Below are 18,774 nucleotides of genomic sequence, written 5' to 3'. Positions count from 1 at the left end.
CTGGCCTCTCAGGCCATCACTTTAAGGAGCGTATTTCCATTTCCATGAGGCCACTCCTGGCCTCAGGGGCAACCTGAGGGCAGAGAGGGGCGGGCTTGAAGTTTCCCGAGGCAGCAGGCCCACTGACCGCTGGCTCAAGAGGCAGGAGAAACGGGTGGAAAGAGGGGATCGTTCGAGAAGGTTGGCAAATGCCTGTAAGGTGCACCCCCAGGGCCGGCAAGCCCGGGGAAGCCACGACTGTGGTGCCCAGAGGATGCCTATGCCCATGAGGCACGTACAGAGGGGAGCGTGGTGCTAAGGGGAGAGGGTGGCTTCTCCGTGTGGTGGCCTCTGCATTTAGGGAGGTCCCGTGTGAAGCCATGGGGTGCTACACACCCCCTTCCCACGGCCTCAGTGTGGCTTCTCTGGCGCCTTTGTTACTGACACAGCACTGCACCCTTCGCTCAGTCATCAGCCAACCTGCACCTGCAGGCTGAGGACGACGTCTCCCCTTGGCTTCCCGGGGAACACAGCTGGGTCGGGACAGCAGTAGCAGGCGGTGCCGGCCACTCTCCTCGGCTTCCCAAGGGGACAGAGCTGGGTCATGACAGCAGGCGGGTGCCGGCCACTCCCCTTGGCTTCCTGGGAAACAGAGTTGGGCTGGGATAGCAGTAGTAGGCAGGTGCGGCCACTCTGCTCAGCTTCCCAGTGGGACAGAGCTGGGTTGGGACAGCAGGCGGATGCAGCTACTCTCCTCGGCTTCCCAGGGGGACACAGCTGGGTTGGGACAGCAGGCGGGGTGCCGGCCACTCCCCTTGGCTTCCCAGGGGAACAGAGCTGGATTGGGACAGCAGGTGGGGTGCTGGCCATTCTCCTCAGCTTCCCAGGGGAACACAGCTGGGCTGGGAAGGCAGGCGGGGTGCCGGCCACTCTCCTCAGCTTCCCGAGGAACAGAGCTGGGCCGGGACAGCAGGCGGGGTGCTGGCCACTCTGCTTCCTTGCAGGGCCATCGTTCGTGCAGCCTCCCAGCTGTGCTCTGTGCAAGGGGCTATGTCACGGGGCATGTCTAGCTCTAAACCACCGCATACCATCAAATTATGGCCTGTACATACCATCCTCAAAAGCCACAACTGCATCTAAATGCAACAATTCACTTAACAGCTGGGTTTCAACATCTGGAAAGAAATGACCTTCCAGTTCATTCCCCCACTAAGACCCTAAACAACACTCACCACGCCCTCCGTCAACACAAGCCTCAGAGCAAACTGAGCTTATGAGGCCAACAGGCTGCAGCCCTGCGGCCACCCACGGCCGGCAAGCCTCTGGGGAGTCTGTGGGAACTGGCAGGGCTGGCACACCATGCTTGAGTCTCTGGCTGCCTTTCTGCCCCAATAAATGCCCTGGGGCATCGTCCATACAAACTGGCCCCTCGCTGGCTCTCCCTACGAAGAGGCCTCCAGGGGGTGACGCTCCCAGCCACCCACTGGGATGGACACTTTCTCACCTCTTCCTGAAAACTGACTGAAGCAAAAGTGACCCCACTCAACCCTCATCCACCCCCACCCAAACCTTCTCCTGCTGGGTCTGCCCAGCACCCTTCAGCCTCCTCCAAGACAGCACCTTGAGACTTCGCCACGTGCCCTCTCTGCCAAAATTAGCTCTTACTCTCCTCGATACCATCTCACTTCATTCTCTTTGAGATGGCCCCACCTCTCCAGCCTGTGGCCCTGTTATGATCTCTGTTGCTGTTTTCTGGGCTTGTCCATTGGCCCCCAGCTCCTACCCTGGACTGCTGTTTGCCAGGTCCAAGTCTGTCACTTAAGCTGCCACAAGATGGGCCTGTCCAACATGCAGAGCTGGCCGTGATGCTTCATTCCAGTCAGAGGCCCTGACAGAGCCCCCGCCATCAGGACCGAGGCCTGGCTCTGTGGATGCAGCCCAGGTAAGCGGGTTTGCGCCATCAGGCTCTGTTCCCTCAGGAAGGCCCTTCTCCCATAATGTCCTGTGCCAGGCTCATTCCTCCAGGACTCAGCCGGGGGCTTGCCTCCTCCAGAAACTTCCTTGGCCCCCCAGGTGGGCAGGTCCCCTGAGGTCTTACCGGGCCTGCCTAGAGCTTGTCCTCCCGGTCCCCTGCTACTCTCCAGGGCAGGCACTGTGCTGACTCCACTGTCCGATCTCACAGGGCCGGCCCTGCAGGCACAGCGAAGGCTGGGTCAGGACGAGCTCCCTCAGCTCCGAGGCTGTAGCTTGTATGCTTTTGCTTCTTTGTGCTTCTCAGATAAATTTCTATGTAGGAAAATACTTGGATGCATTTAAGAGACACAGTTGCTTTTAGAAAAGAACGTGGCACGTCTGTATGAAACCTCTTCATAGCCTTGACTTCCTTAGGCAAGGGGCCCAGGGACCAGTGTGGTGAGCGCAGCGGGTGCCACTCGGCGATGGTGAAAACAGCAGTCGCTAGGTGCTGTGACTCCTAAAACACACCTGTCTACAAAAGGCAGCAACAGCAGCAACACAGCTTACGGAAGGAACAAACATTAAGAGCCTCAGCCTTCCCGTCTTACATGAAAAGTTGGGGAAAGTGAAACGGCTTTGCCCAGTTGCTCAATTTCAAGACTACTGCCAGTTTGTTAAGATATTACAGGAACTGCTTGAGAAGATCCAGTTTCAGAGACATCTTTGATAAATGTCGTAATATCATGGTGGAATCTAAGCTACGAAGCACGAGCATCTGGATGTGGGGCGGTCATCCCTGACGGAAGAGTCCCCGTGTCCCCGCGCACAGGTGAGGGAGGCGATACGGGGCTCCGTCACCATCGTCATCCTCTCCCTACACGCCCCTCCCCCGGCGGCTCCGACTTTACTCAGCAACTTCAAAGCCGTGTCTGGCACTGGGACTGGTTTGAATTAAGATTCCGTTTTCTCCTGTGAGTCTCTGGGCCTGAGGAGAAAGTGCTGGCTGCTTCTGGATTTCATTAGGGGCAATTTTCTTATCTTTTCTTTGTCTTAGGCTTGATCCCCTGAAAACGCAACCTGGCAGGCAATGGGTCTGAATAACAAGGTGCTGCCTGGAAGGCATGCATTGTCCCCGGGGGCCCCGGCGGGGGAGAGGAGCAGAAGAAAGGGGAGAACCAATCTCTGACCCTTCTTCCCCATCACTGGATGCCCAGGGAACCATAAATTGTAAACTTCAAAGTGCTATTTTACATTAAAATCAATAAAAAAAAAACCCCTGAAACAATTTTCCTTTTCAAAGACGCTATTTAAGCTTTAAAAAGTTCACTTGATAAGGTATTATCATGTACACACTTGGCAGGAGATTAAAGCACACGTCAAGAGCAACTCAGAAAGGCACGTTCATCCTAAAGGCTGGCCAGGCCGGCCGGGGCCTGGGGAGGGGGAGTGACCCTGAGGGCAGATGCCCATTGCTGCTTTGGGCCTGGGCTTGCCCACCAGCAGGGATGCCATGGGGTAAGGGTTTCACCCCAGGATCCAAGAGCCGAAGGCACCACTGAGAAATGCCCACGGGGTGAGGGTGGTCCATCAAAACCTGGCCTGGGACCACTGACCGAAAAGAGGGCACCACCTCCTTTCTCTCCGCAAACCAGGAAAGCCCTGCCTTCTCTCCTTGCACGGGAATTTGGCCACAGCGGGCCCTGGGTTCCCCGGGCGGCACCAGTGTTCACTCAGGCAGGAAGTCGACCAGGCAACATCTACACCTCTCATGGTGGCCAGAGACTTTACTTTCACAGAAGCCTCCAAGGGGGGCCAGTTCTCTGGGGCGACAACCAAGGGAGGGGCAGTGGGAGCGCATTCCATGAGCAGACGGCGACACGCCCACGCCAGGGGTCCGATTTCACATGAGCTCATTTTCAGATGTGGTACACATTGGGGGAAGTCCTTCTCTTTTAAATTAGGCAGGGCAACTGTCAACATTACATTAAATCTTGATCAAGAGTAAGAAGAAACATCAAAATCCAACTGATGAGATTGGGAAAAAGTGGTTCAGGTACAGATCAGAGCAGGTCCGCTGAGGAGCTCACGAACTCCCTCCTGCACAGCCCGGGCTCACCGCTGGAGCAGCCGAGCAGCCTGGGCGCCGTCAGACGGGGTCTGTTCCTTCTAGGAGCCACTGAGTGCCTGGGGAGGGGGCCCACACGTCCTGGGCCAGGTCTTTATGTCACCAGATCTCAACAACCTTTCCAAGGGGGGCAATGGACCCCAGTTAGAGAAGAAGAGCAGACACTGAGAGAGGTCTCGTGACTTATTCACCATCCCCAGAAAGCACGTGGCAGAGTCCACACAAAACGTTTGCGGATGTATCCTTGTGCAGGGCCTCACCTGCCAGAGACGTGCACACACAGGTGCACACAAAGACATGGGCATGCAAAGACACACAAGCACACATGTGTATACTCATGCACAGATGTGCACACACAGATACACACAAAGACATGTGCATGCGAAGACACACAGGCACATGTGTGTGTACTCATACCAGATGTGCACACAGAGATATATACACAGATACATGCATGCAAAGACACACAAGCACACGGGTGTGTACTCAGAGATGTGCACACACACATGCATACCTGCATGCACACAGACATGCATCCACACCCACACAGACGTGTGTAATGTACACAGGCATGGACACACACCTGAAGACATGTGCATGGCTACAGATGCCCGCACAAGCACGGAGAAACATGCACACAGATGAACACCCACCCCCACACACACGTACACACGCAGGTGGACACGCACATATGCAGACATGCACTCACATCCATACAGAGACACATGCACACGTCACAAAGACACATCTGCACACATGTGATTTATACGTACGTAAATCAGGACAAAACCACGGAGTTAGAGAAAGAGAAAAATGCTGAAGACTGTATGGGGCTTTGATACCATAGGGACAGTGTTTTCTAACAGAGACATGATCTGTCAGGTTCAGCCACGCTAATAAAACCCTTCTCCCCACGTGGCTCTGGGAAGCGATGTGGGCCGTGGGCTGCTCCCCCGGAGCCCGTCACTGCACCACGGCAGGCGAAGCTGCCATTTTAAAACGATGACAAGAAAACCTGTGCTGCTCAGCAGCCCATTCTGGGCCACAGGAATGACTCCGATCTGGCCTAGATCGAAGGAGGAGGAACTACTTGATGACAAAAGCAAACACTGCGCCTTTAAACAGCTCCCTGAGGCTAAATTCTGAAGGCTCAGAGTCCCACGAAGGAAGTGGGAGGAAGGGCGACAACTGCCTCTTGAGTTTTAGGAATAAAGAAGAAATACTTATTTCCATTGGACATCACATCACAAGAGGTTTGCGGAAGAAGAATGAGGAGATCATGAGACCCTGCAGATCTTCGCCTTCGTTTCTCATGAACACACTCTACTCTGCACAAAAGTCCCTGCCTCTGTCTCCATCACTCTCTCACCATCGGGACCCAGAGTGGGCTCCTGGTTTTATTTCATGCACAGAAGGGAGCACTAAGAGCCGATGGTAAGAAGATAGTCTCTAAGATTTCACGCTTGGCACTGAAGAATGAACTGAGACAGCTCCAATGGCCCTCGCAGCCCCATTCAGCCATAGACCAGTTTCAGAAACGCTCATCTCCAACAAGTGCTTCCTGGAGTGTGTGCACAGAGAAAAAGCTGCTACTTCAGGTGTCACGTGAAGCCGGGAGACTCACCTGAAGGCTGCCAAGTACTCAGCGTCTCCCATGGGAGGGTCCAGGCCGCCGGTGAAAGCCATGTTGACATTGAAACCCACGCCGGGCCCTGTGCCCACCTGTCGCCACAATGAGAGAAACACACGTCACAGACCCCGAGCAGGACCTGTCTGACAGAAACGCCCGACACAGGTGGCACCGGGATGGGCTCAGCCTTGGTGGGCCTCTCGGGAGAGCCCATGCGTCCCGATCTCCTGGTGCATATTCATTAAAACGTGCGCGAAGCAGTCCCCCACTCATACCGGTGCACTGACATCAACAAGGGGGCCCTTTCCTGGCTGCTGCGGGCTGTCGCCGACCCTGCCCTCGGCATACCAAGATCCCACACTGACATTTCTGCGGACCCGCTGCCCTGTGTCGTGTGCCGTATGTGACATCGGGGAATCAGACCTGGGTCTCTCTGGGCAGAAAGTGTCTCCAATGAGCCTATCATTTTCTATTTCCTCTAAAAAAATAAGATCCAGAGGCAGATGGAGCGTCTTGTGTGGATGAAAGCCCTGCTGCTGGGACCTCTGTTCAGAATGGGCAGGCTCTGAAGGGGGACCTGGGGCGTTGTCAAGGAGCTGCTGGGCCTGCCGTTCCTGGGGTCGCTGTTCCTGGGGACAGCCCTGCGCCGGGCAAAGGACAGGGGACAGAGCCCCTTGCTGGAGGGTGTCCTGTGGAAGACAGTGGCCCGGACCCTGCCTGGAGGAAAATGGGCACCGCACACCTCCTCCTTCACAAACACCTCGGTCTGCCTGTTTGGGAACCAGAAACGCTACCCAGCCTCTCATTTGTACTTTAGGCAAAACACAGGCCACCTGTGCACACGCGACGCGATGCACGCTGACATCTGACTGAAGTTACTGTCTGGGCTTAAGCGAGCGTGAAGGCTTCACTCGCTGCTGCTGGGCAGCTGTGGACCGTCTGCCCCGTGCCCCTACAGTGGCTCCCCGCAGCCCCCCTTACACACCCCACCTACCTCGTCAGGAGCCCCGCTGCCCGGGAAGAAGTTCCCATCGTCGTAGCGGTGGAGGGACACGTACAGGACGCTGGGGTCGCTGTAGAAAGCCTGCTGGGTCCCGTTTCCATGGTGCACGTCCTGCAAGAGCAGGGACAGCCAACTCAGGGCTGAGCTGGGTCCTGGAGTGCGGCCTCCCCTCAGGGCCGTCTCCCACCCCAGCTGTGCTTAGTGAACAACGGCTCCTGCTCAGGAATGACATTACCCTCCAGCCGGGCCGCACCCAGCAGGCGCGAGTCTGGGGCTGTGTGGGTCAGGGCTACGTGGTGCAGGGTTGCAGGGGTTCTAAGGCCCAGTGTTCGCATCTGCAGCACTGTTTCCCTCGCCCTTAGAGCCCTGGCACAATCCTGACTCCAGCAGCGGAGGGGCTGGAGTTCAGCCGGGCCTGGAGGCCACCATTTCCCAAACGAAGCCATCTGATCAATTTCCTGCATCTGTCGTGTCTCTGACAAGTGAGCAATTTCCTCAGCCTCTGTCGGGAAGGAGGTCACTGGCTGTGGCCTGCCCGCTTGCAGGCACACGGGAGGTGCCAATCCCATGCCAGGCAGGGGGTTTGGCAGGAGACAAATCTCAGGTGTCTGTGAGTGACAGGCATGCACAGTAGGGGGTCCAGGCCCCTGTGCCCAAACGGCAAGCACCGTTTCTTAATCACAAAACCCACAGGTCAAATGCCCCAGAGGGCAACATGAGAGGCAGCCTGCGGCTTTACTGACCATGGCTGTTCTGCTCCGGGCCACATGGCAGGTGGTCACCAGGATGGGTGGGCGAGGGGGTGGCCCTGCTGAGAACAGCTGTGTGCCTGAGAAGAGAGCAGGCAGCCCTGATGTCCCCAGCATGAGAACTTGCTGCTCCGTTATCTGTGCTCATCACAGTAAAGGTGGAAGGGCAGCCACAGGTGAGGAGCGATGGAACAGGTGCCTTTGATCCCAGAGTACGTAATCACCATGAAGATGCACACGGAGGCTTTCCCGACACGCAGCTTCCCACTGAGATGCCCCTGTCCGCGAGGTGTGTACGTGGGCAACATCACAGCTCAGCGTGCAGGGAGCACGCCACACGGGGTCTACGCAGCCTGTCTGCGTGCCCTAGTGCTTCACTCTGTGACGGGGACAGGACCCCAGTCTCTAGCCGTCAGCAGCCTCACACTGCTCTCTTCTTGGGCACTCCTACCTGCTCCCTTAGGAGGAGCTGAGGGAGGGCTCCCGGCTCGCAGGTCCTTGGGTGTGGAGGACCCGCTGCTCTGCCGCATCCCCTGCCCTGCCTCTCCGAAACAGCATGGCCGCCTGGGCGCTGTCTGGTCGTCCTGGCTGCGCCACATTGTTTCTTTACCCAAACTCAGAAGGACTTTTCCAATTTGAATCATAACCCTACCTGACAGGGCCTGCTTTTCCCCTTAAAATTATGAAATGAATCATAAATACCAAAGAGAACACTAAAGATACATATATCTGGCTTTAAAAAGAGTAATAAGATGAACATCTTGAATATTAATTTCCAGTATAAGAATGAGTACACCTATTCGTGGAATGCAGATTCAGACCATATAGCATTATTTAAAAAGAGATGACTCTTTTGGGGTAGTGGTACCCCCCATTCCAGCAGGACCAGGTGCCCACATAGCAGCAGGAAGGCACGGGTTTCACTGTAGTGACTGAGAGGAGAGTGCCGCCTTCGGCCAGGGTGAGGGCCCTCCCAGGCTCCCAGGCCACACACAAAGTCGATGTGGACACAGCCTCCTCCCCAACGCCTGCCTTCCAAGAAGATCTTGCCAAGGGTGGCCCTGGCTGCTGCCCTCACCGACAGGCACATTTCTGGACACGCCAGGACCCCATCCGCCAGGGTCGGCTGATGGAAGCTATAGAATGACTTGTAGCAGGTTTGGGGCTTTAATTCTCCGCATCTTTGAGACCGTTTCCAGAAACCTAAGCTTCCCAAATCCAAGAGCCCACCTCCTCTCTCCACATGCTGCTGTCTGCTCGGGGAGGACACAGGCGCAACCTGAGCTGTGCTTGAGGAGGCGGCTCTGCTTACCCAGTCCACGATGAGGATCTTGCTCACGCTCAACCTCTGCTGCAGAAGCTTGGCTGCCACGGCCACGGAGTTGAAGTAGCAAAAGCCCCTGTGGGAGAGAACTGATGCTGGAGACAAAGCACAGGTGGGCGGTGGCCAGTTTTTTCACAACCCGCCAGAGAGCCACTCGGGGTCCACGCAGACCTAAGAGGTCTCTGTGAGTGCACAGCTCCTGAATATGCCACAGGGAACCTTCAGTGATGCTGGAGAATCGGCTAACAGAGGGACACATACACATCCCACACACACACACGGCTCCAGAACAAGCCACTGGGGAATCTTAGCTGATGCCATAGGGTAGGTTAACCAACATGGACATGCACAAACCCCACACAGACACACACCCCACAGACAGAGACACACACATATCATACAACATGCCCTACACACATATATGCCCCACAGATACGCCCATCCACCACACACACCCCCACACACACTCCACAAAAACACACACCCCACACAGACCCCACACAGACACACACCCCAGATAGAGACACACACCATGCAACATGCCCTACACACATACATGCCCCACTGATACGCCCCTACACCAGACACACACCCCACAAAAACACATACCCCACAAAAGCACACACCCCACACAGACACACACCCCAGACACACATGCAGATACACATGAACACCCCACACAGAAACACTCACACACATACACAAACCACAGATATATACAAGCACACACATACATATACACATAAGCATACACATATCACACATATCCACAGTTCCATACAGAGACAGACACACACACACACACACACACACACACTCTCCTGCTTGGAGGTCCCCCATGCTCCTCTGGTAGGGAAGCCTATTTCGCATGTGACCTGCATTTCCCTCATCTTTGCCTGGAACCCTTCCTCTCGGGAGCTGCCGCCATGGCACACGAGACATGGCAGCTGTTCATCTCAGTTGCTTACTGCTGACCTTTCTATATTCCAATACACAAATTACCTTTAATTTTAGAGAGTCTTACTCAAGAGACCAAGAAAACAAGCTATGGAAGTGATTCAAATAACAATGAAAACCTTCTCAATCTCCATTTCCCTTTGTCCAAATGGCCACAGAAACGGAGAAACACTAGTTGTTTTGTTTTCAGAATCTGGGCTGGCATGGGGAAGCACACACACCCCGAACATCCTAGACGCTGAGCTCCCGCAGCGGCTCACAGGGAGCGCAGCGAAGAGTTGCAACCAAAGATAACTCGTTTGTCTCCTCTGAGGTTTATTATTCGGAATATCCAACAACTCAGGTTCAAATTAGAAAAGAAACTTCAGAGAAGTGAAATGAACAGGAAGCCTGGTGCCCAAGTGACACGTTCTGGGATGTGCAGCAACCACGTGGTTTTCAGGTAAAGCCACAAAGATTCCAACAAGCGTCCCTCCCTGGCGGTTACAATCTCCTCTCTGTACACGAAGGAGACTCTGCTCTAACATGCAGATCTGACTATCTCACCTCCTGATGTGAAACAGGGCATTGCTGGCCCCTCCGCTGATGCCCGGCTTCCCGGGGTGGCGGGAGGCCCTCTCCTGGGCTCCTGGGTTCCGTCTCGCTCTGACAGCTTCCTGGCCACACCCTGATAATGAACTTGTATCTGCACTTGTTCTTGCGTTGCCCCTCTGACAAACTGCTGCTCAAATTCTCCAAGGCAGAGCCCCACGCCACCTTCTCCTCACCAAAGCTGGCAAGATCAGGCACCCCTTCTCCATCTCCAGAGCATGGGAGCCGCTCTTTCTAGCACCAACCCTCCTCACTAGAGTGGCTAGAGTCCCACGAGACAGCATGCTCTTTGACGGGATAGCTCACTCATTTACCACCCACGCCGCAAGGCACTCCACACGCAGCTGCCGGTCTGCCCTGCCACTGGCTCTGCACACACAGGGATGGGTCTGGGAAGACTCACATCCCACACTCGCCACTCTGCCCAGATCCTCAGCTGTGTGGGACTGTCAGCAGTCTCTGAAAGACCTGAAACAGCATCTGGATAGCTGCCTGCGTGGACGTGGCTCTGCGACTTGTTGCATCAGTGCCAGGCGGTCAGCAGGCAGTTAAAGGCCATGCGCAAAATGACCTGAGTCCTCTAGACAACCAAGGGCTGCAGTGACTCACTTGAGGGCGAGGGGCGTTTCCTCTCCCAAGTGTTGACAACTACTCAACAACCAGAGGCTTCTCTGGACTCAGCTCCACACACCCTTTCCCATCCTTTCCTCTGATCTGTCTCCGTCATGACCGAGCAGTGACACTCGCAGACCTCGGCATCTGCACTCGACACCCAGGAGCTGGAGCCAAGCCGGCATGCGGCATATCTTGGGTGGTCAGCAAACGGCAGCCCAGCTCCCCGCGATCACTCAGGCACCCACCCAGCCCTAAGGGAGGGAAGGGAGACCCGGGTTCCCCTGCGGTGCGCGGCTGCGGTGTGTACTCACATGGGTGTGCTCTCCTCCGCGTGGTGTCCAGGGGGGCGGACCACAGCAAAGCCATTCTGCAGGTGGCACCAGACAGCCAGGAGAGAGCGACAAAAGACACGTTTTGTAGCCACGGGAAAATGGTGGCACACTCAACTTTTAGCAGAGTTGGGCTACATGGGAGGACAGTTTCTCGCTGCACCCTGGCCACAATGATGGGGAGAGGATGCAGGGCCAGTTATGAGCCTTTCCGAGAAGCCTGGGCCCTTTTCCTAAAGAGGTCTGGGGGCTACTAATTGTTCCCCTGAAATGCAGTCACTGGGATAACAGGTGGGTGCCCTGCCCCACTCTCAGCTCTGTCGGTAAGGCGTGGTGCCCTCGGCTCAGGGGTCGGGTGATGTGAAGGGGAGTGCTCGCTCCCCATTGGCTCAGGACCAGGACCCGCTAGGTGGCCACTGGAGGAAGATGAAGCAGAAGGGGCCCCACTCAGGGACTTGGTCATGGGGCAGAGGCTTTGTGCCCCAGCTCGGCCTTCACGTGACTGCCTCTGTCCTTACTGTGGTTCAGCTCCCAGGACGGCGGGCAAGTGGGCAGCCCACAAAACAGCTCCTCTCACACTGGGCAGAAATGCTGTCCTCTGCCCCGTCACTTCTGCGTCAAAAATCCATCTGCAAACCACTCTGTAGCTGCTGCCATAAAAATGGATTACAGTCCTCTCTTGGTCTCAGCAGCAACAGGACATTGTGTGGTCAAGGTCTGTAATGGAGCCTCAAAAGTGCCGGCCAACCATGAGTGACCAGGCCGTGGGCGGGGTGAGCCGGACACCGCAGGGACCAGGCCCAGGAAGGCGTGAGGGCAGCTAGTGAGGTGGAGGCAAAAACGCTCTCAAGAGGCCCTGGCCTCCCTGCGTTTCTGCACTCAGTGCTTCCAAGTGCAGGCTGCAGACCCCTGCGGTCCCGACCCCTGCTGAGGGTCTGTAGTCCGCAGAGTCCCGAGGCTCTATGTACTCTTTTCACTGCCCTGACACCTGTGCAGATGGTGCTGAAGCACCGGAGGGTAGACGGCGGGCAGGGAACAGCACAAGGGCGTGTGTGTGTGTGTGTGAGCAGCTTCCCTTAACAATGTGCTCGATGAAGCAGTATTCAGACATTTTATTAGATTTCTGCCCTCAAACACGTCCTTTTAACATCCCAAGTAAAGAGATGGGAAGGAAGCGTGAGAAAATTTGAGCTTTCAAGTGAAAAGTACAAGTTTGGAACGCACGGCTCTGCCTCTGTAAGCCTGCTGGCTCTCCCACTACTTACTTACAGAACGCACGGCTCTGCCTCTGTAAGCCTGCTGGCTCTCCCACCACTTACTTACAAGATTTCTGGTGAGATGGGAGTGATATAAATGGTTCAAAAATTAATGACTTTTTTGATACTGTGTGGGCCAGAATATGGAAGATCCATGGAACTCCATGAAGCTAAATTTCCAAATGACCAATGCACGGTGCTACCAATCACCCATGAACGAGGGATTGATTTGACCTCTGAGAAGGGCTAATGGTTCGGTTAAATGAGACGGAGGAGGCGGCGGCCATGATTTGAGTTCAGATCCACACTGCAGCTAATTTTCAAGACAACACCACTTGTTGAATTTCTGGTATACTGTCAAAGAATACCCATAATTAGAATACTTCTGAAAAGTCTATTAAAATCCTTCTCCCATTTCCAATTACGTATCTGTGTGGGGCCCGGATTCCTTCATGTACTTCAACACGTCCCAAGAATGATGCCAGGCAGGTGTGAGAACCCGGCTGCTGTCCACAGGGCCAGACATTAGTGCTATTTTTATTTTTTTATTATTTTTTAATTTTTTAAAAATTTTTTTGAGACAGACTCTCGCTCTGTCACCCAGGCTGGAGTGCAATGGCATGACTTGGCTCACCGCAACCTCCACCTCCCAGATTCAAGCGATTCGCTGGTCTCAGCCTCCCAAGGAGCTGAGATTACAGGCACCCGCGACCATGCCCAGCTAATTTTTGTATTTTCAGTAGAGACGGAGTTTCGCCACATTGGCCAGGCTGCTCTTGAACTCCTGACCTCAGGTGATTCCCCCGCCTCAGCCTCCCAAACTGTTGGGATTACAGGCGTGAGCCGCCGTGCCCGGTTGCTATTTTTAAATTAATAAACATTTTGAAAATTTCTCAGATGTAATCTCCAACGTAGTCAATATTGTGGATATAAGCTCTTTGGAGCTTCTGTTTATTTATTTTATTTTATTTTTTTTGAGACGGAGTCTTGCTCTGTCACCCAGGCTGGAGTGCGGTGGCGCGATCTCCGCTCACTGCAAGCTCTGCCTCCAGGTTCACACCATTCTCCTGCCTCAGCATCCTGAGTAGCTGGGACCACAGGCGCCCACCACCATGCACGGCAAATTTTTTGTATTTTTAGTAGAGATGGGGTTTCACCATGTTAGCCAGGATGGTCTTGATCTCCTGACCTCGTGATCTGCCCGCCTCGGCCTCCCAAAGTGCTGGGATTACAGGCGTGAGCCACCGCGCCCGGCCATGTATATAATTTTTTAAGAGTATAAATTTTTAAGAGTATAAAGGGTTCTTACGACCCAAATCATTGAGAACCTCTGCACTATGCACACACCGTCATGAGTGTGGGCTACGTCTCTTTGATTCAACAGCGAGGCTGTGCTGACAGAGTGGGGTCTACGCCTCCCCACTGCAGCTGCCTCCCGGCCTGATGAGAGGGAGATGCGGAGGGCGGCCCTTCCCCATACCGGAAATCTGTGGCAGGCCTCCTGGAGGGCCACCGCTGCCCAGGCCCCGACTGACCTTCAGCTCCCCCGTGGCCACCTTGAAGACCAGCTCCACCACGCAGCCCACGGCCAGGCGGGCCGCCCCCGCCGAGTGCACCTCGTTCCAGATGGTGTCGCTGTCCACCTGTGGAAACAGCACCCCACAGTGAGGTCGCCCTCCCCGGTCACCGCCATCGCCAGCCCTGGCTGGGCAGAGCAGCTCGGGCTCCGTGGGCTCTGCTTCTAAAACCCCAGGGCTTACCAAAGCCGGGGCAGCCTCAGCCCATGTTCGGGCTTCAATTTTTTTAAGACATGCCAAAAAATTTAAACAGGAAAATATAAGAGAATTTACCAGAAATGAGATGCATGTGTCCTGACCTGTTCAGAGGCATCCTCTGTTCCCTCAATTGCTCCAATATACTTGGATCTAAAAGTAATGATGCCAAGGTGATCTAGTTCCTTTTTTTTTTTTTTTTTTTAAACTGGAACTGTAGTTAAGAGAGTCATTCAGGTTGAGTATCTCTGATCTGAGAATCTGAACTCCAAAACGCTACAAAAGCATTTTGTAGGCTGAGGTGGGAAGATCACTGCAGCTCAGGAGGTTGAGGCTGCAGTGCACCACGAACGCACCACTGCGCTCCAGTCTGGGTAACAGAGTGAGGCTCTGTCTCCAAAACCGAAAACATAATTTTTGAGTGCTTACGTGATGCTCAAAGAAAATGCACTCTGAAGCATTTTGGATTTCAGATTTTTGGATAAGGGATACCGAACTGGTAAGTATAATGCAAATATTCCAAAATCTAAAAAACATCAAACTCTGAAATACTTCTGGCCCCAAGCATTTTGGATAAGGGATAGTCAACCTGTCTAACAATTAGCAGCAAAATGAAATGTCAGGGGAATCAGGACCAGTCTCTTCCAACTGTGACCTTCTCCTGTGCCGAGTTTAACTGGAAGCTCCACATGTTGACCAGTGTAGTTAAGCAGGACTGGGAGTGCAGGCGAGTGAGGAGGGCTGCCCTGCTCTGCCCTGCTGATGGCACACGGCTCTGCCCAGGCACCAGCAAGTCAGCCCACTGGCCTTTCCCACTTCAGACAGAAAACGTGTTTCACGCAAACACGTCAACAATCCCCGGCTGTGTGTTGGTTCATTTATTTATTTAGGCACACTAGAAATTTCTTACAGCCCTGGCTCACTTCGGGAGGAAAGTCGACAGAGACCTGGACAGCCAGTTCTGCACAGAGCAGTCTCCTATGGGAGTCTGGCCAGGGGAGGGAGGCGTTAAGATGAAATACACAGCCCTTGGGCTGGCCCCAGGGCACCTGAGCAGCCGTCCCCAAGCGTGTCCCTTGCCTGCAAGACGCTGCGGGGTAACACACCGGGGACTTGGGTGTGCCCAGCCCGGTGGAGGTCTTAGAAGCTGCATCATCAGTGTTGCTCAGCTTCAACACGGTGCTGACCAGGTCGACTGCAGGTCCATTGCAGGGCGCCTCCTTCTCAAACTGAGCCCCTCTGAGCGCCGAGTGCTGTGGGGATCCTAAGCGGGAGCCAGGCGTGTCCATCCCGCCTCTCCCTTCCCCAGACCAGGCCCTCGAGGGCTCCTGTCCACCACCAGGCAGACTTGCCACTTGACAGACACTGCTCACTATGTGGGGAGGGAGGATTTCCTTCCAGGCGGTCTTAAAGCTTCGTCATCAAAGCAAGGTGAGTTAAAATGCGTTTTCAAGGGGCTGAAGACATTTCCTGAAGCATATTCAGTGATGGTTTCCTTTTCAATGACCAAACTTCTACATTCTTTAAATGGTTTCCTCATGTCAAAATAACTCTACTTCACCGACCCTCCACGGTGTTAATCTTTAACCTGCAATGAATGGCTTCTCCTCTAAGTAATCCTATATTGTTATTCATGGAAGCAGCCACATAAATAGGACTATTCTGGGTTGATGACTTCAGCTGGAGAATCAATTCATTAAAATTAAAGGTGGCATGGGTGTGGCAGCTCATGTCTATAATACCAACACTTTGGGAGTCCGAGGTGGGAGGATCACTTGAGGCCAGGAGTTAGAGACCAGCCTGGGCAACATAGTGAGACACCATCTCTGCAAAAAATAAAAAAATAAAAAATTAGCCAGATGTGGTGGCCTGGGCCTGTAGTCCCCACAGCTCAGGACGCTGAGGCGGGAAGGTCACTTGAGCCCAGGATGTCGAGGCTGCAGTGAGCCATGAACGCACCGCACCACTGCACTCCAGTCTGGGTACCAGACTGAAGCTCTGTCTGCAAAGAGGGAAAAAAAAAAAAAATCCAAGGTGACATCCCAGGAGTGAGAGCTGGGCAAGGCAAGATTCTGCTAGAGGCTGTGTCAGCCAGGAGAGGCAGGGTCCCGGGCAGGACAGGCCCTGGGGCTGCCCCTGTGGGGACAGTACGCAGACATGGTTTCTCTCCAACATACAATGAACTGGGCTTTAGGATGAGGCCAACACTGCAGGGAGCGGAGGGTGGACTATCCCCATGTTCTGAAGGGTCTTCTGGGGATTCTGCACACCTGGGGTGCGAAGGAGCCGCTCGGTCTACCAGATGCCTGTGTCTGTGCCCCCTCCCATGGGACCCTGGGGTTCAGAAGCTTCTGGAATGTCTTGCACAGAGTGAAGGACAGAGCCCCAGCCAAACTGCAGGACCCCAGTCCCCAGAGAACTCAAGAGACCCTCCTTCCTCTGCTTCAGGACCACGGCTCCAGGTCCCAGGGACCAGCCTGGAGTTCCAGGAGCTCCAGGGCTCTTGCAGGGAGCCTGGCTCAGGCGTGCAGTGCCGCCGGTGAGCAACAGCCTGGCTCAGGCGTGCAGTGCGGCCGGTGAGCAACAGGCTGGCTCAGGCGTGCAGTGCCGCCGGTGAGCAACAGGCTGGCTCAGGGCAGGCGGCCACAACTACTAATGCAAGAAGGAGCAAATGGCTCACTCTGTATTTCGTTTAGTTTCTTTTTTTCTTTTCTTTCTTCCTCTCTCTTGCTTTCTTTTTTCCTCTCTCCTCCCCTCCTCTCCCCTCCCTTCCTCTCCTCTCTCTTCTCTTTCTTTTCTCTCTCTCTTTCTCTTTCACAATAAAGACAGGAAAATGGCGGGGGGAAACATGGAGAAAGGTTCCCATGGAGAATCCCATGGAGTCTAAAACGGACACACCGGGTGCTGGCAGGACTGGGAGGCCTCTGGGAAGCTCAGAGGAGCCGTGGGGAGCCGGGCGCACAAGAGGAGGCCGGGACTCTGCCGGGCGAGGCTGAGCAGGGACACCAGCTCCTCACCTCGTTGAAACTTGTGGTCACTGGAGAGGAACAATGCAGGAGCTGATCTGGTTTGAAAAAGAGGTCAAAGCACTTCACAGCCCACGTTTCCCAGTGTTGAGGAAGGGTGAGTTTTTGGTGTTCCAAGCCCCACTGCTCCGTCTCCAGCAGAGTTTGCAGCTGCTTTTGGGAAAGGTGGCCGGCTCTGCTCACCCGCTCTGCCCTCCCTGATAAGAGCACCTCCTGTGCCCACCTGCTCTGCCCTCCCTGACAAGGGCACCTCCTGTGCGCCCACACTGTGGCTCCTGAGGTCTACTGTGCTCCTCCTGACACCCCAAGAGGCTGGCCCCTCACAGATCTGGAGACATGAGGCTCAGGAGAGTTGCATCTGTGCCAGCGACAGCAAGTGCACCCCACAGCCAGGGCAGGGGCCTGCACAGGCCTCCTGCCTCTCTTCCTTTCAGAAAACAATGGGAAGAAAACGCATCCTGCCGATGGCTGCACCTGAGGACGCCCCACGGCCCGCACTGTTTCCTGCCCATGCCAACAGGCTACCCTCTCTGCCCTCCCTGCCCACGTCCACGTGGAGAGCTTTTCCATCAGCATCTGCACATGAGTGCCTGCCTGTGCCCAGATGTGAGGGTACAGCTCTCATCTGCTGTGCCTCAGATCTGGATTTAACACTTGGGAGGGGCTGCTGGGCTCACCCCCTCAGCTCTGAGTCTGCACTTAGCTTTCATTTGCAAATGATAAATTCTGCCTTGCACAGGCGTGCTGGCTGCAGGGCAGTGCAAATTCAATTCTTTTCAAGTCTGGCCAAAAACTTGCCCCAAATTAAGAGATTGCAGCCTATTTACAATACAAAATAAAATAACTCTAGGAGGGCTTGGTGGTGGTATGAATAAATGCCATTTATTCTCTTTCTGACGGGATAATTTTCAAAGCAGTGATTTTTATAAAAACTCAGGAAGAAAACAATTTTGTTTCATTTCCATAACAGAATCCAGACCTCGAGCTTCACCCTGTGATCTGTGATTACACACACACTGCACTGTTTCGGCTGCAGCGGCTCCTGCTGTCCACTAGCTCCCACCCTCCCTGCCTGTAACCGTCTGTGGTGATTCGTGGCGCTGCAGGACCATGAGAGCCCAGATCTGCTCGGAGGCTCTGCCTCAGCTTCTCATGGCCGCCCTCGCTGTTGCCACCCCTGCCCAGGATGCATCAAGGAGGTCAGGGGCCAGGGGAGAACCTTTTTGTTATTGAGAAATTTGACTGCAAGACCTGACCCTTCCTATGTGAATGGATGGGCAGATGCCCAGACTGGAAAGTCCTTGTGAACCCATGCACCCAGACCAGGTCCATATCATTAGCTCGTAGAAGCCGGCATAGCCCAGTGATTCATATGCCCAGGCCAGGTCCATATCATCAGCTCGCAGAAGCCGGCACAGCTCAGCAAGCAGCCCCACGGACTCCAGTTGGCCCGTAAGTATCA

The 18,774-nt window shown here is 54.5% G+C and overlaps 1 protein-coding gene across 1 annotated transcript in view; it reads right to left on the bottom strand.

Annotated features, from left to right (window-relative positions):
• Positions 1–18,774, bottom strand: part of HDAC4 (histone deacetylase 4) — a 344,484-nt gene that overhangs the window by 26,363 nt on the left and 299,347 nt on the right. The window contains exons 18-22 of the mRNA XM_011929582.1: positions 14,050–14,157; positions 11,241–11,296; positions 8,755–8,842; positions 6,685–6,804; positions 5,685–5,782 (exon numbers count right to left, since the gene is read on the bottom strand). Coding sequence (XP_011784972.1) covers positions 5,685–5,782; positions 6,685–6,804; positions 8,755–8,842; positions 11,241–11,296; positions 14,050–14,157 — 470 coding nt within the window. The remainder of the gene's footprint in view (positions 1–5,684; positions 5,783–6,684; positions 6,805–8,754; positions 8,843–11,240; positions 11,297–14,049; positions 14,158–18,774) is intronic.

Source organism: Colobus angolensis, unplaced genomic scaffold (assembly GCF_000951035.1).
Source record: "Colobus angolensis palliatus isolate OR3802 unplaced genomic scaffold, Cang.pa_1.0 Scaffold82, whole genome shotgun sequence".
Classification (NCBI taxonomy): Eukaryota; Metazoa; Chordata; class Mammalia; order Primates; family Cercopithecidae; genus Colobus; species Colobus angolensis.
This window is presented reverse-complemented; position numbering and strand designations above follow the sequence as displayed.